The 23,112-nt window shown below is 44.8% G+C and overlaps 1 protein-coding gene across 1 annotated transcript in view; it reads right to left on the bottom strand.

The window, feature by feature from the left end:
- Positions 1–23,112, bottom strand: part of T265_04658 (hypothetical protein) — a gene marked incomplete at both ends in the record, with an annotated part of 70,512 nt that overhangs the window by 12,966 nt on the left and 34,434 nt on the right. Inside the window, 9 exons of the mRNA XM_009169449.1 lie at positions 1,114–1,443; positions 1,596–1,694; positions 2,828–2,965; positions 3,047–3,343; positions 3,445–3,692; positions 6,700–7,042; positions 10,674–10,775; positions 12,488–12,685; positions 19,285–19,418. Coding sequence (XP_009167713.1) covers positions 1,114–1,443; positions 1,596–1,694; positions 2,828–2,965; positions 3,047–3,343; positions 3,445–3,692; positions 6,700–7,042; positions 10,674–10,775; positions 12,488–12,685; positions 19,285–19,418 — 1,889 coding nt within the window. The remainder of the gene's footprint in view (positions 1–1,113; positions 1,444–1,595; positions 1,695–2,827; positions 2,966–3,046; positions 3,344–3,444; positions 3,693–6,699; positions 7,043–10,673; positions 10,776–12,487; positions 12,686–19,284; positions 19,419–23,112) is intronic.

The raw sequence follows: 23,112 nt of genomic DNA, 5'->3' as shown, positions 1-23,112 counted from the left end.
ACTTGACGCTAGAGAAGTTGGGCACACCTGTTTGTCTCAGTTAACAATACAGAAGGTAATTACGGGAACTCTCAAACGAAAGTCAGAGACAAAAAGCGCATCCTTTGGTTGAAAAACAGCTGTCTGCAGAGTTAGTTCATAGAAGATCTTCAAATTGTACTTCCAAAGCATAATAACAAGAAGACAGTACTCAGGGCTGAACAGCTGGTTTTATTAAAGCGACCCTGTTAGAGGAAACACCTCTTGGGATTTCAAGATGTATCCGAGATGGACGTGTCTGTGACAGAGGACGATCAATAACTACTGAATTCTACATTGAGGCAATAAATTTGCATAGATACCCTCGTGGTCTAAACGATTTTGTAAAAGCGAGCTAGAAGTTTCCATTTTCTCTGAAGTGAAAACTCCATCTGTTCAATAATAACGCAAGTTTTGGTTAGCACATACTGGAGCGGCATGATGAACCTGTGTAATGGTTGTCGGCTTCATTATTGAGAACTAGGACTTTCTCCTACACTTTCTTCACTAAAATCAAACGAATGAAAATAAACACGACAAAATCTCCGGAGGATGTATTCCGGCATAGTAACAAAAAAAAAACAAGCCTTCTTAGAAGCGGTATTTAATGAGTATGTCGGGAGTCAGATTTCGAAAGTTTGACTGTTTTCATTCCATAAGTGAAGTCAAACTACATCAACAGACCTGGAAGATCTAGGAAGATTCGAACCAGCTCCATGTTACGCCAGAAGCCACAAGTGGTTGACTAAAAGTGCTAGGGGAGCCCGATAATGACTTTGCGGGTCGGACTCGGAAACATAACTTAAACAGCAATTAGTTTGACCAGCTGAACCTGCTCGAGAAAAGTAGTACACTACGCTGCAAACCATTTTGTCTCAAATTCGTCAGTGTACGCCTTGTTTCTACAAATCCGTGGACTACTAGATGCACAGAACAGACGTCCTGGCGTTTTCTGCACTGAGATAACTGTTTTCGATCGATATTACTAGCGACATAATCAGTAGACAAACATAATTAAACAGGTCTTAGAGACCAACGGTAAACTTAGGGTGTCATAGGAACAATAAGAGCGATTTACAATTTTTGTTAACCTACCAACACAGTGTCCTTCCCACCGACCACCGAAAAGCCCCAAGAGCTTCCTGAATGACGAGTGAGTTCAACAAGGGTCTCTCTGCCAGGTATGATGGGTGGTGGTTTGGGGCGCTCCAGAGGTACGTTCGTCAAAGCACTTGGAGCTGGTGACGATGTGGCCACGGGTTTGGTGACGGCCTTGCTAGGTGATTGTGTGGCCGGTTTTCGGCGTGCAATTGTCAGACGAACACGTGTGGTGGACTGTTTCATCAAGGACAGCGTTGAGTCGTAATCGGTTTGGATCTGACCATTCACAGCCAGTATCCGATCGTTGGGGCACAGTTCACCATGCTAAGATGTAAGCAGAGAATGACTTGGGTGAAATTTGATGTTACACGTCCAAATGGAAATCAAGATGAAAGGCCGGCCTCCACTGGTAACGTATCAAAGTCTTATACAGTTTACACCAGACATGACAGGAAATGGGTCGGAAAAATAGTTACCTGAGCAGCCGCACCGTTTGGAGCCAAATCGGACACGAACACACCGGGCTTGTCTTGTGGTCCATAATTCACAATGAAAATTCCATATCCGTTGCTATTCTGGTTGTTCGTTAAGAAAGACGGACGATACAATTTTTTCAAAGATCAAAGAATTCGATGCAAAGAGCGGCACAAATTACTTAGTATTCCAACTCTATGTGCACAACGTGCTTTATACCACTAAGGAGAAATACATAGGCCTGGCTATTCCAACATGAACGTGCAAACCCTAGAGTGGACCCTGACTTGTTGCCCACCAGCGTATTTCTTAACATGCAGTAAGAAAGAACTACAAGGTTACAGATATGTTTATAAGTAACGCAATAAATTCTATCCAATGTTGGGCCTGTAGAACTGCTTCTGATTTGGAAGCGCTGAGATCTACTCCTAAGTAATCCGCTATCATGTTGTCTAATCAGAGCGATGGATGTCCGACTCTTCCATAACTTCAATGCAGATTTTATCCTGCAATTGAAGCGAACTGAGTTGAAAGGCAGCTACCAACCAGGTATCCGTTTCATCCTGATTTGTTGTTGGCGTGTAGCTGGTGTAAACAACGATAAGAGCGACTTGAATACAAAATAGATCGTTACATAGTTGCACATGAATTGACCTCTTCCACAGAGACCGAAAGCTTGCTGGACTTTAGAAGTTTTCTCACCGAGGGGATTGCCGCACTTTTGTTGCACAACTGGTCACAGGTGTAAGGCGATTATACAGTTGCTCCAGTAGGTTGGGTTTGCGCGATAAGGTTCTGCCTATCAGTAATGTAATAGTGTACATGCTTGAAGGCTTGGGTACTACACAACTGTAGCAAACTGGCAACCTAGAATGTCCAATTTACCCGTTCACTTTCCGGTTTATTGAGATACCCGTTATGTAGCGTCATGGATAAGAAACACCATCAGTGTGGCTGCCAGTGATTAGCTCTCAGCTTCCGCTGCAAAGAATCGTTATTCATAGGTTCAAATCATGTTAGGTATTACGTGACTTACACAGAGATATTATGAACAGGCTAATGTAAGCTTCACAACACGTGTACTCTGCTGTCAGACAGTAAGAAATGCCGAAAGAATCCAAAGTGATATCGTCACATGTTAGGCTTCAAACGAGGTGCAATTGTGGGGGTGGGCCAAAGTGATATCGTCACATGTTAGGCTTCAAACGAGGTTCAATTGTGGGCAGGCACTTACTCGTTGAATCTCCGTATCAAAGATGTCATAGAGATCGGGCGATTCGTCCAATAAAGCATGAACCTGGACCAGCAAGTCTTGCGAAACAGGTAGGTGGTTGACGCTTGACGTTAAAGGAATGGTACTAACAGGGGGAGTCTGACAACAAAAAGAACAGACAGAGAAGTTAGTTACCTTGCGCGGAGCAGACGAAATTCTCGCAAGGTGAAGTAAACGTACCAATAGTTCCGATTCGTCACCTGAACCGAGATGGAAAGAACTTTGCGTTCGCTCCTCTGGATGATCTAGACTAAGTCCATTGGTCAGCCCGAACGGATGCTCTGGAGTAGACCGATCGGGAGATGTTATGGAGGCCATGAGTTTCATGTTGTTAGGATTTCGGCGAACAACCAGAAAGACGGTTGGTGTGACCGGATCCTGTTCCGCAGCTGCTCGTTTGATACTCTGATACACGGCACGGGTAATGCAGCGACCAACCATTAGCCGACCCAAATCAACCACACTATTTTGTCCGACCTATAATAAAATATGGAACGGGGAACCGACAAAGAATGATTCGTCGAAAAGTGAGAATAGAGTAAAAACAAATAGCCAAAGCAAGTGAGAAAGAGCCTCACTTGCACGACTTCGTCTCCGACTTGCAAAGTGCCAGACTGCGCAGCGACAGATCCCGGAGTTAAGCCCGCCACATAAGTTGCGTTCAAGTTTGGATGGATACTTCCGACTAGATGGATCCCGAGACTTTCAAACTTGGGCGACGGCATATCACCCGAACCGTTAACCAGGGGCCAAGGAAGTTCGATTTCTACCGGAATGACCTTATCTCCAGCAGGTTCGTCGCGTTCATACAATGAGACAGGGTCTTCTATGATTTGAGAAAGAATAAACGGTAGTGAGGGCATTAGATTGAGAATATGATAGATTCTGTCACAAAGAGTGCCTAGTGTCCCGGTTCAATGAAAGTCGAGCCCAGCAAGGAGGAATTACCGAAAAACGCCGTTCGAAGCTACTCGCGCAGGAAACTTGCCAGTACATAAAAAAACGGAAAAATAAATCATAAAATTTAGTGAATGACTTCTGGACACCCATTTAAGAAACATCATGTTGAAGAAAACAACTTTCGCGATTCAATTTTTTTCAAGTAACATGGATCTTCCGTACTAATGAAATCTTTCAATAATCGGGCAGAAAACATCCAGATAGGTAGCACTCAAACTGTAACCATTTCACCTGGGAATCTGACCGCATCTGCGAAAGGTACGCGTTCTAATCAACCATGTTTTGGACCAAACCCCACAGAGCGAAGAAAATGAATGAATAGTTCGTTAACTCTGAAGGAATCTGACCGCATCTGCGAAAGGTACGCATTCTAATCAACCATGTTTTGGACCAAACCTCACACAGCGAAGAAAATGAATGAATAGTTCGTTACCTCTGATAAAAGAAAACGGTATTGTCTGGCATGGACGAACGACAAAGCCTCAGAGCAAACCTCACAGTTTATGCGATCAGACTTTATTGAAGCACACACCGCAAACGACGCTGAATTTTGTTTGAGTCCACGAATCCTTGACATTTTCGGTACTCCAAAAGATTTCAATCCCCACATAACGGGCAGAAATTCCCCTGAGCTGAGCAGTTTGGTAGTAGTAGTAGGTCGTGTCAAGAAAAGTGTACTTATCTCGATACAATGAAATCTAACTCACTTGAATTCACAGTTCCCCTAATCGTATTGAATGCGTGACGATTTGCTGGATGGTATGTATGTATCAGAGAATTGTCGATACGGTACGTGCAATGGACAAGTAAATGAGCATCTCGTTATTTCGTTAGGACGCAGACACCTCAGACACAACCAAGAACAATACCGTTGCCAAAAATGTTGCCCCAGGATTATGTAATTACGGTTGACCGTGAAAAAATAACGAAAAGGAGAGGGAATGAACGCTACTAGAACCATACAAGTACTCCAGGATACCTAAACATCTCTAAACATCTATCCAGAAGAACTGTATACAAACTGGGATCACGGGCACCACTGGTTTCAAATAATAGTAGTATCTTGCAGTCTGTAGACAGACACAGGTAGAATCAAACGAACTATATTCTGGAAGGTGAGTCAAAAGGACATACCTTGAATTTTCGTAAGAGCTTTTATATCTGTTTAACAGGCTAGTCACCGATCTCTGAAGTAGTTTGTTAATATAAGTTCTTTGTATCCTCAGACTTCCGAGGCTATGAGAGTATACAGAGACCCCTTCAGAACTCATCCGCACACAATGTGAGCAACAAGATATTGAAAGGAACACTGGAAGGCCATCAAAACCCTACTGCTCAAAGAGCTGCTGACGTGACCTTTGCGAGCAGTGGAACTGAGACTTCCACAGGTTTCTCACAACCGTTTCTTCAGAACCATAGCTTGTGTAGTTTGGTATCGGAGAATCTATAACGGGGAAATTAGAAAGCGAGTTCCCGGTTGTGCAACGGCAAATTCCATCGAAGAACGTGTCCAGCACCAGGAGCTGCTGACTAGGCTATGCATTGCACATGCCGAATCATCGTTTCCAGAAGAGAGTGCTATTTTCCGTACCCAGTTCGAAGTTGCGGAAGCAGAGAGGTGGCCAACCCTTGGCCTGGCAGAGGGGTATGAAGGAGATTACGAAACGTTTGGATGTTGTCGGTGCTGTTCGCCTTCCAGGATGGGGATCGCGTGATTCCCAATGCGCCTGGTTGGAGACGCTGCAAGATTCGGCTGCAAACCAATGTCAGTGGCGTTCTTGTCGTCAGTTTCTATCCAGACTGTCCGACTGAGTGTCTGGGGTTGTTGGCACCTCGGAATGATTGTAGTAAGCTAGGACTAAGTCCCTTACCCGTCCACCTTTATACTTTTCCTCAAAATGAGGCTTTCAAATACATCATGGTTGTACGGCAGCGAAGCATAGGTGTTGAAGACTGATGTCTTATTGTTGGTGATGAGGCTGATGATGCTACAGTCATGCCGAGCGGAAGGAACTGTTCAGAATGGTTATCACACATCTGAACCAAGTGTAAGTCGGACTTCATAATTCGAACGTCATGGGTCCGGATGTCCTTTGAATGTCATGACCTGCCTTCAACGTTCACGACGTTTATCACAAACTTCCAGCTCACATATGGTAAGGATATCCGGTGCGAAAGCCTACGGAGCTTAATCAGCATCCCGTCAACCAGTTGTGTGAGCGATTTTGGTGAATGTGTAATGCAATATATGACCAGCTGGATGATGTGATTCGTTCCCCGTAGCCGTACAGAGCCGAAATAGACGGTTTTACGTCTCTCTGAGACAAAATTAATCCACATACGGGAAGTGTCCCTTATGACCGGTAGTGTGCGAATGAGCGTTTGTTCTGTTGTTGATATACACGTCATTTTTTACTGGAAAGACTGCAAAACGTGTGCGCGTTTCGTCCGGGTTAGTGACATACGTCACCTTAGTTTAACTTAAAATGAAACGAGTTACTATTCAGTTATATTTGGTATCGATACTTCGACATTCTATTTCAGCCGCAATTTAGAAAAGAATGACCTTGATTGGCCTGAAAAAAGGATGCCAGGTACTTATTTTCAAAAATTAGACAGTTCATATTGTCTGAACAAGAGAAGTATCTTTTCTGAGAGGAGTCTTGTGAGGGATTTTAACATACAAGATTTTGCGAAGGACAAAGGAGGTGAAGTAAGGATGCGCAAAGGATGTAACCATGTGGAACGAGGCGGACTTTACTGAGTAGGCCCTATTTCGAATGAAAGCGGATAAAGTTGCATGTATAGATCTAAATAGATTGTGACAACAGTAAATACACATGATACGTGCAGACGGTTGCTCAAACACGTACTTGTAATGACTGGGAGGTTGCTGATGGAATCCTCAACTGAAAACGGTGCAGTCTCCCTGGAGAAACGTCGAGTTGGTGGGGCTGGTGGAAGTCCGGCTCCGACCCGGAAAGCGTTGACTGTCCCGTTCATATCAGTCGCTGATTTATCAGCTGACTTCACCGTCAAAGACTCGCTCGCAACTGACTCATCCGGCAGGACTGGACAGGCAAGTGACGATAAGGGGACAATATCATCGTCATCCTGCTGACCAACACCACTATCCGCGGTAGTGCCGATTCGATGAACAGGAGATTCGATGGAGCGTGACAGAACGTTAAGTTCATCACGTGAATCCATTTCACTCTATCATGAAAGTGGGTGGAGGGAGGGTAACGAAAAGCACTGAGAGAAACCATAGAAGACAGCGAAAAGTTGCTGTTAGCATGTTCGAACGAAATAAATAATCGGAGGAAGTTTATCAAGGGTAACAAACAGCTGGGAATGAACGGGTTTCGAAACTACTCAAAGATGGTTTCACTACTGTTGCAACATTAATGCGCATACAACACATTCAGGTCTACATTTTATGTTATTGGAAGGATGACGCCTATATGCGTTTAGTGTGTGCAGCGATGAAGCGAGGTAGAAAGGACACCAACTTCATCGGTTCGGTCTACTGGTGATTTCACTTGACTAGTCAGCTCAACACCTCGTCAGAGCCGATGTGAGACGATTCTACATACGAAGGGTTTAATATGTTCGTCGTTCGTATCTCGGATCGCAACCGGCAAGCCTTATTGAAGTGACCTCATCCCCTGCAGGAGACAGTTGCAATAAAGTGAGGGATTGAAGAGACAGGGAAACTTCTGATAGTTTGGAAAAACGTAACTGCAGCTAGCACATATGCTTTGAGTGACAAACACTGCTCAGCTCTGTTTACACTTGGACACTGATATGTCAACCCATAAAAAGTGGTTGGTACTATACAACTGATAGCATATTTAGAGACGTGATAGAAGAATCTGGTTAAACCATGTGAAATATGACTGTTTGAAGTGAAAAAAAGGAATCGAATCTGCTACACAGAATACCTGACGAATGAAGTTCGAAAATCGCGGTGAAACTAAATGTGCGGTCACGATGCCCACAGAATAGAGGCACGTCCCACCGAATTACCAGTGAGCTCAGAAGAATAGCAGGATTCGAAGCAGAGGAGAGAAACAATCTGTCTATTCTTTCTATCATATCGATACTGGGATACACGGAGGGAACGGATCAGTGTCCTGTCTTGCACTGAATACTGCTCGATTACGATGACTAGGATTAATGTCATTACTCAGAGTATGCTCTACGCAAAACAGCTACAGTATGGGCTGCTTTGTCACAGGTGTGAAAGTATAGAGGGACGGCCATCTTCAAGAACACAAACTCACTTGGTGGGTAGCTGAATATGTTCCGCATGAGGCTATTGCGCCTCTCGTCGATCAAATGAACGGCGAACTGTTAGTGTTCTAGCAGAGCAGTAGTTCTCATCGAACCACTCACCCCAAGTAAATTCAGCCTCCTCTACTAAAGTTTAAATATTTCATCACAGATACGAACCATTTACCTTGTCCTTCTCCAACACAACTTTCATCTCGGGCTCCCCAGCCTTTTTCGGTCTTGATATTCAACTCCACAAAATGCCAAGTTGATGTGCACCACCCCACACTACTATTGCGTTTCTATATGCATTTTGCTATTTCTTCAAAATGACTTCGACGATGAGACCCCCCTCCCCTGTAACCCAATTGCGTGGCAACGTCAGCGAAGTGCTGTGTAACTGGTTCGTCACTCATACTGAGTTCCAGAGACAAGACAGTTGATCGAAAATTGAATCGATCAAGCTGTCATAGCAGGAAACCAGTTTGTCCTGTTGTTAGCGAGCTGCCGATTAGGCGGTAAAATTTATTTGATTGCACTCAGACAATCAGAAACTTGAGAAAAACCTCACCGCACGAATTTAACACTGACGTGTCAGAATCTCGAATTCAAGATAAACAAACGTTATATCATCGCGCGAAACAAGTTTGCACGCACTTATCAGTCGGCTAACGACCACCGAACTGGTTTGGGTTAGCGCGAAGTAAAAAACCGTACGAAATACGGTTGACGAGAAAAAAGGTGCCACGGAGAGTTGATCTGACGAACTGAAAGAATGCCGCGGACAGTATCCGCAAAGTGTCACTGAACATTTGATAAAGTCAAGTATGTTTATGGTTTTATAGGTGTGGTTTTTGGGCGGACACTAGTGCGGACGGCGTTAGTGCACCTAACTTGAACTGAATTGCACGTCCCTTTGGTCATGCTATAATCGACTATCTTAGTTCAGTAGAATAACCGAATTAGCTGGTAGTAATGCGTTAGTGCAACTTATCAGGCTCAAACTCAGACTGCACTAGAGTGAGCTAATCCTTAGGAACAATGCATATTAATACATGCATACATGCACGCCATTAGAAAAAGACACTGTTGAACAAAAAATATGAGCTCGAACATAGAACGAGATGTCGATATTCAAAGGGCAGAATTTTGATTATGGCTCTCCTGATCTATACAGGATGCTGGTGAAGTAACAAATAGCTAGTCTGCGAGCATCATTCTGCTGTAACACCCTTCCGGTGCCTAGCTGCCATGCCACCCGAAGGAAACACGAGGTCTGGGATAGTACCGGGTTGCTCAAGCCCATACAGGGGAAGTCGAGAGGCAGAAGTCGACTTCGAACCATGGACCTTTCGGTCAGCAAATTCGCGCTCTAACCACTAGAGCTGTCTCTGTGAACATTTAGGTGCTACAAATGATGCTGCCGCCGCTCAGTAACGTTTAACCCAAAGAGATCATGTAGAGAAGGGTAGGGCGTCGAATGCATCACAAAGGTCCATTAGATTGTCCCACCAAAGCCCTATCTGAACTCCAGTCAAGAGAGAACGTCAGAGTTGAATGTGTTTCAGGGTAACCCCTCAAATTGAAGAAGGGTAGAATAAGGTTAAAACGTGGGAAATCAAGAAAATGAGTAAGGGTGGGACCAAAAGAGGCATAAAATAAACGGCCGGTAGGAGTAACGAGGAATGGAAGTAGGACCTCTGTGGCGACAACTGAACACATGTTTACTAGAAATAAACCCACGCAGTGAGCTTACACAGCGATACTCAATGGGGCCTAACGCTTATGGTACTATTCAACTAAATGTGCTGCGCATAAGCCGTATGTGTTACGGTTGGAATGAATGATTTCCTATCCAAAACACTACTTATAAAGTTGACGAAAACTCCTAGACACTAAATTCATTTGCGTATAACCCCGCTTACGTATAATTTGGTGTGCGAGTGGGAAATAAGACTGAAGCAGACATGGAGACCACACCCACCAGTCAATGAGAACTAAGAAGGCTGAAACTGGCACTAATAGTCAAAGGAAGAAGACCTTCGCTGCGGAGTACCATCGTTACAGTAGTAGGTTTTCGAAGTGTCTTCAAAGACCTCACAAGCCGTGTTTGTTGTTTACAAATTATCCTTTCATAGGTCCTCGCGTTTCATATCAGAATTAGTAAATACCGTATCAATCCAAATGGCGGTACCATCCGACGTTTGGCTTGACCGAAATCATATACTGACTATTCATCAGCATCTAAATGTTCGAACTATTACTGGTTCAGCAGTGCACATTGAACAGGTGCCACGCCACCCACTGGTTCGACCACCGAGTGGAAACGAGGGTGAGGTGCACCCGGCTAGGCAACCCACTGACAACACAATAGCGGGGATGGCCTTGCGTAAAATTGACCAGTGACACGTGAATGCGAAACGATCCGATCATTTTGTTGTAGACTAAGGTTGGTTGCACTGAGGTTTGGTCGGAGATTTCCCAATTTGCGTAAGCTGTTGAATGGAGCAACCTAACACGTGGTGCGGGTGGGAGCGAAAAAGTAAAGGTTTAGAGGTGAACTCAAACGCACCAACGGCTCTGGCGCTTCAACTTGGCTGAAGCTTGAGGGAGAATCTTCCCGATCCAGTTCGTCAATACCTTTGCTGAATCGTCTGTCTCCGGGTGCAAGCGACTGGCGAACGAAAAAAAACAACGATTATTTCACTAAACAGATTGCAAAACAGACGAGTGGTTAGATGAAATAACCCAAAGTATACCCGATTTAAACAAAGCTCATGCACAACCAACAGCAACCTGCTCAGTAAAGGTTATTGCCAGGAATACAGTGATGTAAGGCGTGACAAGAGAAGTCGCCCAGGTTACAGGACGGCGCCCGTAGAAACTGATCCGACCGTTCCGAAGATCATCTAAATGCTCCCACTATCCGCTACCGAAGGATTTTTCGTGGCAGTGAATGGCGAGGGTGAATGTTCGGTTGTTCAACCAGGTTAACAGGCCAGTAGTTATCTATCCAGAGAGGTTGTCTGAAATAGTCAACATCCTGATATCAAACCATCGCGGCTGGCATACAAAGCGGATTTGACTATCTTCACGTGTGGCGTTTGGTTTATTTGACTAGCCACCAGTAGTCAGATGATCGCCTAAAACAGTCCACAGTTGGTTGGACCAAACGTCACATCCGAAGTCAAATTTATCAACCGCACAAGTTGATCGGCAGACTGGTGGTTCCGAGATCACGGTCAGTCAAAGGGTCACTCTGGCTGCCGCACATTGATGGACGTGTGAACGAAGAATGCAGTGAGCGTCCGCAATGGTTGTCGGCACCTCAAATGACACTCCGATCGCCATGACCACTGACAAATCAGTCGATACTGTCGGACTAATGAACAAATTGGTGCTGCTCAAAAGAACCGGACAGTCATGCCATATTCTCCGCACCTTCGGATCAGACCAATCCCCTGCAGTCAATTGTTCAAACTCTCAAGTCATTGGCTTCGGATAGGGTACCACAAGAAAACTAAAATGCGTTACATCGCAGGATAGTGTGGAGCCAGAGGTTACTAGCAAGGAGCCAGAACGAAGCCCTGTCCGCTCCCACGGTAATGCGAATCGGGCTCCGAGTAGGCTCACTCAAACAATTTTCCTTCTTCGACCTGAACACCCGGGTAGTAACATCCGCTAGTGCAAAGTAGAAGTAGTGGCGAGTCACTTCAATTTGTCGGCTTTAACTGTAATTACTCCCCAATGTCAATACGATCTCGTCTGACTGTCTTTGCGGGTCGTGTTTGTTTGGGGAGGTTCTACTGGAAGAGACTACAAGGTAGACAAAATATACTCTAGAGACGAAGCATGAAAAGTAACATAGGGCCTTGGCCGTGCTTGTTCACGTCACCTTCGAGGCTGGGGTACCAGAGATGAAGTAATACTATATTTATGCTCTGGTTCTTAATTACTAACCCGCTATTCCTCTCCCATTTATCTGTTTTTCTGTTCGTCCTGCAATATACACTGTCATCAGCTGGAGTGACTCAACGCCGCGTACGTGCAATAAAACCCACGTTGTCAAAACGAACTGAACTGAATGTTCGTAAATGTGAAGCAAGTGATATACGCCACGAAGTGAGCGTGGTAGATTCGTTGAAACACTTACGTTAAAACATTCGCAACTTTTACTCGACCTGATAAATGTTAAGGCATATGCGAGTAGGATAGGACAAGCACGTCACAAGATCCAAAGAGAAAGTGGCAAAAGACCCGGGTTGTTTTCTGACAATTAAGACAGCAACCATGTGATGATACTGAAAATCACGTGTAAAAAAGACAACTACACGAACGGGCACTCAAGTGATGCGATCACCCAAGAATGGAAGTGGTGGGACTCACGTGAGATCGGTCGGCGAGGCTACTACGTCGTTCAACTTCGGCAACCGTTGTGCTCTTGTTGTTGACTTCTTCGGATGTCGGTGCCACGGTGGAGAATCGCACTCCGAGAGACACTTGCGTGGTACCCTGATTGAGGAAATCCTGAAGCAAGTGGCGGACGTATGCTGGACCCGCATGAACAACATCCGTATCAGCAATCTGAAGATGGTTACAGACCGGAGCGTTATTGGCTGTTAAAAAGGTGGGATGTGTGTTACAGGAAGGGGGGAGTGTAGATCGAGTGGCTTGTTATTCTCCTTGCTGTTATAATGAGGACTGAGGAGAGCATTCTTCCAAATCGATTCGGCAAAGCAGTGGATGGTTTATCTGTGCTACAGACCTCGAAATTTGTACCTTAGGATTCTCCTTGCATGTTGCAAATAAAATGGAGCTCCTATGGAAATTTTCATCTTTAAACTGTTTCAGAAATGACGAAAATATATCAGTTGCCGATTCATTCACCACGTTACCAATTGGTTTACTTCTCTTCATCACCAAAATCTTAGTATAATTGAGGATAAGTGGTCGATCAGATTGAGAGAACGCCCATTCAGTGGAGCTTAGTCCATGACTAATTTGCTTTGTACTGGTGCTGTATATGCGGCCAACAGCATGAAACGGTCAAACAAGGGATTACAATCAAACTCTTTACAACTAGCCAATGAGTCTCAGGAAGCACAATATAGCTCGTTGGGATCCGACCCATCTGTCCTATTAACATTCGGTTACATTCCAACCCAATGGTTTGGTACACATCAGTGTCCTGGTGACAACAGAGAATTACTCAGACACAAAAACCGGTGGACGGCTGGTGCAACCGACTTCCTTGCAATCGAACCAGCCAAAGAATACTGCACCGTGCAGAACCTCATTGCAGGGCGGAACCAATCATGCAGTTGTTGAGGCCTGCGAAAGAGTACAAAGAAAACCTGCTCACACATGCCACCAGCTGCGGACGATATTTTAGTTCCTCTTCCCAACGCACTCAACTGTTCCGTTTCGCCGACTTCGCATGAAGTGTGTTTCGGTTCACTGTCCACCTGAGCGATTGCTCAATCATAAATTCTGAGAAATCAAGACGAGCCTGACTGGTCACTACGGAGTGCACTGTATGACTGTTAAGTTGTAAGCGCAGGGATCAGGTGATGTAAGCAATATGGGACATTGTAATGTCGTACCAATTCTAACCACTCAGTAATCGATCGTTGACAGTTGCAATAAGCGTTTTCGAGCTCCGAAACTTTCACGCTATCGCCCCCATCAACTACTTTTGCCCAGACTGGTGAGGGCGACCAACCCAACTCTACGGCAACTTCTCGTAGAACCAGTTGAAAACAATTGATATCGAGATTTCCATAACATTAATGACCATCTTTCGGTTAAAGTATCTATTCATTGGGTAAAAAGTTTATCCTCGCTTCTATCAGCACAGGTGTAAAGTATATTAGCTAAGCGTTGAGACGTACTAGAAAACGAGTTGATCGCCACAGTGGTATTAGTGCACACAGATATTCCTGGCCTATATTGGCTACATTTGACTGGTGAGGAAGACGTATCAATCACAACGGTAGACTTCGGAAAGCAAGTACTCCGAAATTTTCTATCTTAATATCAGAATAAGGGATATCAGAAGGCAAGATGTTTATCCGCACTATTGAACAAAAACATAAGGAGGTCCTCGCCTAAAATGCATGGGGGGATGACTCGTTCGCTAGTATAGGAATGTGGACTAATGTGTAAAGCAACTTGCGTCAACTGACACATTCACTGAGGAGTGGTGCGACCTTTTAAAGTCACAGAATCAGTGTATGGTTGGAAGCAAAAATATTCGTCGGTCGGCGTCTGAACAAAGATTACTGAGTGCCTTCAGTCGTACAGGCCAAACCCAACATTCTATCCAAAGTCATATCGAAGCACAGAGCTCAACCAAATTAAAAGGTGCGAAGGAAGAAAGCCATACATCTTGATCGATCAATCTGACAAATTGTGCTGAATATCCCGCTCTGTTCTATTTGAGTATCAGGAACGACATCCGCCCCTCAGATTGTCTTTTTCGCCGAAACAGAAGCAACGATCAACTTGCTGTCCATAATTCCACCCTGAATTACACTAAAGTGCCTCTCAATCACTCTGTCTTCCACGTGCCACTAACTCGTCCCTCGTCGTCCACACCTTGGGGAAAGGCATCATGAAATACCCAGATATATCCTAGATGAGATTTTTCAGTAGTACGTGCGCACAACTCGCCAATGATATTCACTTCTGCGACGCACATGGAAGTGCATTGCGCGCTTATACACAAAACTGAACACGTCTAATTATTTCTGACATTCAGAACGTACACTATGCGACCTTATCATGCTAGGCACGAGTTCAGCCCAGAACCACCAGGTTCATCATGTGCCTTGTGGTCCGTCAGTCCAAGTTGCCGTGAACTTCCTACCTGCACTCCACCAGCCAAGGTCATAACGCAACTACACGCCAGACGGAAAACTCATTGTCAAGCTTGAAGGGCAGGTGTCCGAACTGCAGCTAGCATCCGTATTGAGAACAATACCCACGCACTCATCGTGTACGGCAGGATGGTTTCACGTATTTCAATGAAATGTTCGCAAGAGGAAAACTAGCAGCACAAGACCTGAGAAGGAACAGAGAGTCGATTGGGGCACTCAGGTACGATCGTCCCAATTTGGCGAACGAGTTCAGGTCAACCCAATGTTTACAAGCAACCTAGGTGAACGTTTTCAACCTTTTAGCGTCTGACGGGTATCTTGCTGTGACACGGAGAGTTGAGCTATGTAGCATGGGTCGAAAACGTTGATCGCACTTCGCTGTCTAGTTCGCCAAGGTTAAGGAATTGCTTTGATGAACTAGTCCAAAAACCTAAAAACCATTTTTTGACCATGAGACACTGCACAGGGATATGCGCATTTAATTGTAAATAAATAGACTGCAGAGTGAGATCTGAAGAATCGTAGGCGCGCGCCAAATTCACATTGCTGTGGTACGTCGCCATCCATTTTGGCGGGAAAGTGCATTTTGTCTGGCAGTGTCAAAATCAAATCGACCTTGGGATGTCGGTAAACTCAACGTGAAGAATGATCAAAACCACGCAATGGTTCGACACAAATGGAAGAACCCTACCTGACTGCACACATTCTGACAAAAACTGTAAGCGACTGTTACTAGTGAGTGCAGCAGTAATTAACCAAATACTAATGACGATTGAAACTTAGGTGCTGTAGGCGTCCCCACGTAATCGCTTCTGAACAGAACGGACATCAAACGATAGATAAACCATTCAGTTCATTGGGTATTGGCTTAAAAGCCGCGAAAAATGCGGACACACAGAGTGAACAGTAAGAGACACAGGTACAACACCAAAACCCGGAAACGCGTGAAGATATCACCGACACCTTTTTGTGACAAACTTGATGGCGTGAAGTTTCAGAAAAATGACCGTAAATTCAGCGTGTGGTCACATGCAAATGCAGCACCGGTGGGGTGTGCACAACCGGAGCACACAAGAGCATGAAATCAATCGAACAGTCGAACGAGTACATGCACTGTGAGAAGTGTAATATGCTAATGGACTGAACCGAGCACTAGTTCACCATTATTCTGGGTCAGTGTAGGCGTGACTTTTGACGTGAAGTCAACAAAAAGGAAGTGTTTACACCCCCTCTCCCTAGTAGTGTTATAACATCATTATGTACCTGCAGTTAGACACTTCCACGGCGATAATAAGGAGCGATTTGTCCTCAGGCACCAACCACCCTGGTCTATCTTCTCTAGCATTAGGGAAAAGTTGTACTTTAGGATAATTTATATTCATGGCTAATCACCGAACTACGACACTCTCGACAGCGTCCACTACTCCGGAGCGGATGAATCAACTAACAACGTAAAGGGTTTCGGTCGTATATGTTCGTTGATTATTGGGTAATAGTGGAGTGTGGTTTTCACAGAGGTCCGATATGACAAGGGTATATTGAAGGACCAGGTAAGTATTGGTAAACCCGATATGAAATTGGCCTCCACGTGTCGACAATGAAGCTCGTCACCGGAAGCAGCACTAATTCGCAGCATACGTAGATATGGTACGGAAAATCCATAAACCCAATTCATCTTGTCTCAGATGAAAACTGACGTACAATAAAGTGAGGTGAACGCAGAAAGGTGGCATTAGACAGGTATATAGATTTATCAAACGACGAGGAACACGCAGAAAATCCAGAAGTTTATCACCTGAACAATTTTATACACACGGGGTCACGGTCCGGAAAACCAAGTGAGCTCTCCACTAAAGAGCGATCCGCTGGCAAGTCCACGATAGCTTTTCACACTAGCCACGACGCAATGTTCGACTTCTCTCCTACCAAAAGTAAGTCAACTACCTCCTTTCCTCGGGGATCCTATCCATCAAATGCACATGAAGAATAACTGCTTCGTATGGGTTGACGAGATATTTTTGCTCGGGATAATTTATTCTGGTACATGCGGCTCCCGGTTTAGATATGTTTGTCCCGGTTCTAAAGGACGGAAGTAATAACAGCTTTGTCCACAGCGAGGGTATTCTTGACAACATTCACTAGCCAAATCTACTACACACCGTAATTCGGACACCCATGGTATATTTCAGTCAGTTACCCATGAAGTAATTGACGCGGTTGTACTCTTCTGAGTACATCAGCTTCCAAGAAAATAGCACTTATCGTTGGTCTTCAAAGGGTCTTCTACCAGAAAAGGAGAAATTCATGTTCAAGCCCCTTTGTGTCGACCATTTCAGCTGGTTTCCTCATAGGGAAGGAACCAAACAACCTTGCCGGAATTTCACGCTATGGCGCTGTTGCTGGTTTTTCTCCGTTTTAACTATTCTGCATTCCCATTCCTATTTCTTGTTCAATAGTTTAATCCGTGATAGGCATTTGCTGACCTTCCTGTGACTTGCTCTTTCACACACGAAGCTATTTGCTTGCACTGTGAGGAAAGAATCTGTTTCAGACGGTCTCAACTTTTGAGGTTCTTGGATCAGTCAGGTCGAGCTTAGTGCTGGGCACAACTGCAGACTGCTATCGTCTAACCTGCTGTAAAAACAGCGGACACTATACTTGAGATCAAGTGACGACTAGTCCGCACTACAGCTGAGCGCTTTTAAATAGCACTATGAACCTACATCTGGATGACCCATACTAGAATACCACGTGTTGAAAGTGGCTGACAGCCACATCGGGATCAGTGATACACTTGTTGCTTCATAAAAGGACGCAAACTTATGGGGTTTACATCTGATAACGTTACCCCTGAGTCGGAATGAGAAAGCTCTAGGACAGTGCAAATCGGTCAGTGTCGAATGTGGAAAAATTGTTGTTCAGTGGAATCGACCATGTACCGGTCATCTCACATTTAAGGAAACGTGTGCAACTCGTCAACCAACATAGAAAAACGGCTACCAAAAGAACATCAAAATTTCATTTGCATGATCCATCAAAAACAAAAAAGTGTAAAACCGTCTAATCTACTAATGTAAGCGTCTTGGCGAACGTGAAAATCCCCAAACGGCTGAATAGCATGATTGTTGGTAGTGTGACAGGATTCAGGAATTTTAGCGGAGATTTCTTCGTGAAAGTGAAGCCAGTCTATTCTGAAAAGCGAAGAAGCACTGCACAACCGTTTCAGCCGTACTGGAACTGGTCTTGAGCTTTCAAACAAGACCGGCTGATCAGCGGTGCGATCAACTCGCCGGATATAGTACCGCTCATTCTGTTCCGTGCTTTCAAGATTTTCAGCGCGAACGGCTCCACTCAACGGACGAAATCTCCATTAGAATGATGGCAAGGTGGGTGTTTAGTGAAAAAAAAACTAGGCAAGGAACCCTGAAAAACGGAGCCATTTGAGTCACAAATCATCCGAAAACATCATTCAGCTGTACACCGATACTCAACATAAATATGAAAGAATATTTGCCCGCCTGCCACTCACTCATCGTGGTATACACTTTCGATTACGCAGCCTCTCAGTAAGTAAAGTATTCAGTCAGATACAGCTTCCACGCACGGTGGGAATGTCTTACGAACCCACGTGTGTGCACACCTGTTGAGTAGATCATGTGTACTTTTGGTGAACAATGCAGATAGCCAATAACTTGGAAAACGCTCAGGTTTATAGTTCATGAGATGTGAGAATTCAAGCTGTTCCGATGCCTCCTGTTCCACCCGCTGGGGTATACCGAAAGGCAAGTTAATCTGACAACTTTTGTGGAACAAGGGAAAACTAGTACGGCTATAATTAATCAGCGACCACAGAATTATCCGTATGGTCATGCCACGATGTCAATAGTTGAACGATAGACGATACGCTGAAGAGGGCTCGACATTGACGCCTAGGTTCTGGCCAATCAGGGTAAGCCGCCACGGAAACGTGCCGGTTCCCTGCGCATCCATCAAATGGACATGGTGCTCGGCCAAACCGAGTAGCCCGTTCTGGTTCCCGACAAGACAGGTGCGCAACTCTGTCTCAGTACTTGACAGCAACGAGTTGACCCTCAATGCTAGTCTCTGTTAAGGCTGGCATGACCTATAGGGAAGACAACTGAAAACATGTGGCTTGATGCGATCAATTCAGACAAAAGATCTGGCCCTGCATTCTGGCCATACGGCCCGACCCGTGAGTGACAGAGATCAAATTACGCGTCGAAAAAAACTGATGGGGTAATTTATTGGACCACATGTGAATAATTGCGGAAATGTCTATGTTACCTTGAGGATGATATCACCCGGCTGAAGACAACCGCAACGTTCGGCTGGACTGTCCGGTTTGATTGACTGGACACACGTTGGGTTGAACAGATGGGCTTTTACGTTCTCTGGAAGAGCTGGTAAATATTCTTCACCTGGATGGATAAAGAGGGAAATACAGAAGAATAAAGTGAAACGACCTAGAGACAATGTCCAGCTACTTCCATCGCTACATCCGAGTCGACGTTCAATGACGACTGGGAGCCTATGACGAAGTAGACCAAGATTAGAGATAAAAGTACACAGATGGATCAGAGTTGGATGAGACAGACTAATCGTGGTGCCGAAATGAAGTAAAACCTGTGGTAGTTAGCGTACAATTGCCACTGGACATGATTCGATCAGACACGCGGCTTATCAACCCAACATGTGACGTCCGATTTCATCAACCATGCTGACAAACCGTTTTGTCAGCCTCTAACATCCGTGTCCATATCGACGTGTACAACCACACAACGAGCGAAGCTGAGTGTGGTTGCCTCCGTGCGTGAACAAGGTGAATGACTGGAGTGCTGTCCGCCTTACTTCATGCGTCACGAAGCGAATGCGTCACCACATAATCACAGTGGACAGCAGACGCGGAAGTTTCACAGGAATTCCGAGGAACATGAGGCTAGCTGTGGAGACAATAATTGGGAAAAGGTGCGAAAAAGACTCGATCAATGCAAGTAGTATGGCCCTATCAGATGATGATCGCCCAATTGTCCATTTCCTTCTTCTTTTCACATCTTCAACAGTCTTAGTTACGGATTTTCAATCCCCTATGTCCTGCTTAACTCATATCAATAAAGTCAGTTGGTTTCCAAAGAAAAAAGCTTGCGATGCAGTGAAAAAAAGCACACTGCTCAAACATTGCTCGATGCTCCATGAGGTCGGAACACGTGAGAAAACAGGTTGTGAACATCCCGGTTGGATCGGACAAAGTCTGAGGAACAGGCAAAATAGAGAATCTGTCGTGATCATTTGAAGCGGAACTAAGGGTTGCATAACTTCATACCTGTCAAACACGTACACACAAGAATTTAGAGAGTGAGGTTTTATACGGACAAAAACAAAGGGGGAATCCGGTCAAATTCAGTGTGATGCATCAACAATCGACAACCACAACAAACAGGCTAATGCATTCGCCGTACTCCTGTGTGATTACAAGTGATTGTTTATATAAACATACAGACGGAACGACTGCAGAGACAACCTGAAATTGAATGACCAAACCGGCACGACAGGGACTAGAATAGTGATCCTGATGCTGCCGAGCAAGGGAATGCAGCGGTTTTTGTGACGGTGATAAAACCAAGCTACCTGGTTGTTGCACATAAAACTGAATATGGAACTGGGCGGAGTTTCATGGAAACAGTTACCACTTTTACAAAGATATGCTACTCGTAGAAATGAACGTAAGCTAGACGATAGACTCAGTAGCTAGAGCGCAAATCTACTGACCGGCAGATCCGTGGTTCGAACCCGACCTCAGCCTCCCGACTAATCCTGTCTAGGCTTGAGAAACCTGGTAGTATCCCTGCCCTCGTGCCGCCTTCGGGTAGCATGGCGGCTAGACATCGAAAGGGTATTACAGTTGAACGACTATTATTATTATTATCTTATAAACGTAAACAGTTGAACACGCGAGGATTTGACATGTTACCTGTCATCCTAGACAACGTGTACTTTTAAATCACAGTATTTGATACGCTGAAAAACAGACGCAACATATGCTCCAATCGATCGTTTCCACTCAGGTCATTGGGTGCTTCGTTGGTCATACTGCCTAACTGTACTTTACTTGAGGTCATTCCTACCACCAAAAGTACACCAATACGGTGTGTAGTGGAACTGAACTATTCACATCTTCAGAAGTGAAGATTGTACTTTGTAACGCTTCCGGTTGAGATCCACGCTATCTGCCCCATTTATACGAACAGAGGCACGGCTATCCATGATAAGAACAGTCAGCCGTCGTTGACACTTCGCGCCACTTCTGAAGACCGGACAGACGGTGGCCGATAAGCTGGAGCGAGGCAGAAACCACGGTGCTCTGTCCTTCATATAAAGTTCCAATTTCGCCTGCTCATAAGGGGTATGGATTGCGGGAAAAATAAAAAAGCTTGTATATTTTGCAACATGTAGTCATATGGGTCTAATTAGCTTGTTTCTTAGTGGGACAGTATGCACGCAAGTATCCAGCAAATTGAAATGAAAAAAACTGATTTCTGCTTCAGTGACAAACGAACCGAAGTTTACAACTTGTTTGAAAAAACGAATCCATCAGGATTTAAGGGTATGATATTTCGAACAAAGGAACGGCTATGTATACTGCTAGTGGATGAGGTGACCGATTACTTCATTACTTGTCTGGCCTACGTCATACGGTTCCAGCTGAACGGATCTAAACGCAGAATTTTACGACATTTGTCCTCGCCACTGAATACGTGACTGATGGAAATGTCATCAACCAGGAGTTCACGATCCATACTTCTGCAGAAAGTGACCTTTGTAAAGTGGCTGCAGTCTTTGGTGAGCTGCTTGAAAGCGGCCGAAATAATCGCCATAGGTGATTTAACGATCAAGAACACAAAACTAAGCAGGAGAAATGGCCGGTTCGTGCAGGCCCGAGAGTTCAACGGTTAAGGCATGAATTTTCTGATCGGAAAACCCGTGGTTCGAACCCAACCTAAGCATCTCGACTGTGGCTGTCTAAACTGTCGGTATGTAGGAATCACAAGAAACTTTATAAGATTGTACATTAGAGGGGAACAGGATGGACAGTAAGGCACTGGTTGCGAAAGTTGTAAAAAAAGAGTGATCAAGAAAGATGAACAGCTAGCTGTTCAGAGCTTTGAAGACCTATTAACTTACCTAGGCAACGGAACTAGCCAGGGATTCTATATATTCAACCTCATTTCGTGACTGAGCCTCATGGACTACTGATACCAGGCTCGGTAATCCTAACGGCTTTACATGTTTGTTGGATGCCGTGGTTGAACAGCAGGACAAGGAAGCGCGCAGTAACCGAATGCATCCTGTATTTATTATGCCTTCATCTGTGATAACACACCAGTGGAACGTCAGTGAAACGGTGGCGTAAGGCACACAGATAACGCCTAGGGTGGCTGGTGATCCTTGTGAATTTTGTGGATATAATGAGATATCGGTTTCAATGGCGTGCGAAGCTTTTATGCACGCAGCGAACTGAATAAGATTTGTCAAGGTACCTGAGGACAATCCGGGGACGCCATGCATCACACACACACACACACAAACAGTGGCGTAGAAACAACACATCAACGTTTAGCCCCGGAGGATACCATGACTCGGGACATGTAGCCAACTGTCACTGCGGTGAAAATGATTTGATCAGGGATCCCAATGTATAAACATATTTATAGGGGTGGCGAGAGATTCTCTTACTTTTGAATATGGGTCGTGATGCCATAGAATTCGGACGACCCGGCACTGCGCAGAAAAGTGAGGTTAGTTGCCGTTAAGAGGCACATAAGCGAGAAAAGTTAAAAAATCATACAGCTGTAATACCCTTTAGGTGTCTAGTGCCGCGCTGCCCGAAGGAAACACGAGGGCTGAGATACTACCAGGTTGTCCAAGCCTAGACGGGAGTAGCACGGGTTGTCTGGCTCGACAATGGCACATCTTATCGTAGAAAACGTCAAACAAGTCAGCTAACCAGATAAGTATGAAGTCTCCCATAAACACGGCGCACATTCTTCTGCATGTTGCTTAATGGTTGAAAAAGATGCTATAGTAGAACTGGAATCAGATTACGCCAATTGCTGC

Source organism: Opisthorchis viverrini (genome assembly GCF_000715545.1).
Source record: "Opisthorchis viverrini unplaced genomic scaffold opera_v5_80, whole genome shotgun sequence".
Taxonomy (NCBI): domain Eukaryota; kingdom Metazoa; phylum Platyhelminthes; class Trematoda; order Opisthorchiida; family Opisthorchiidae; genus Opisthorchis; species Opisthorchis viverrini.
This window is presented reverse-complemented; position numbering and strand designations above follow the sequence as displayed.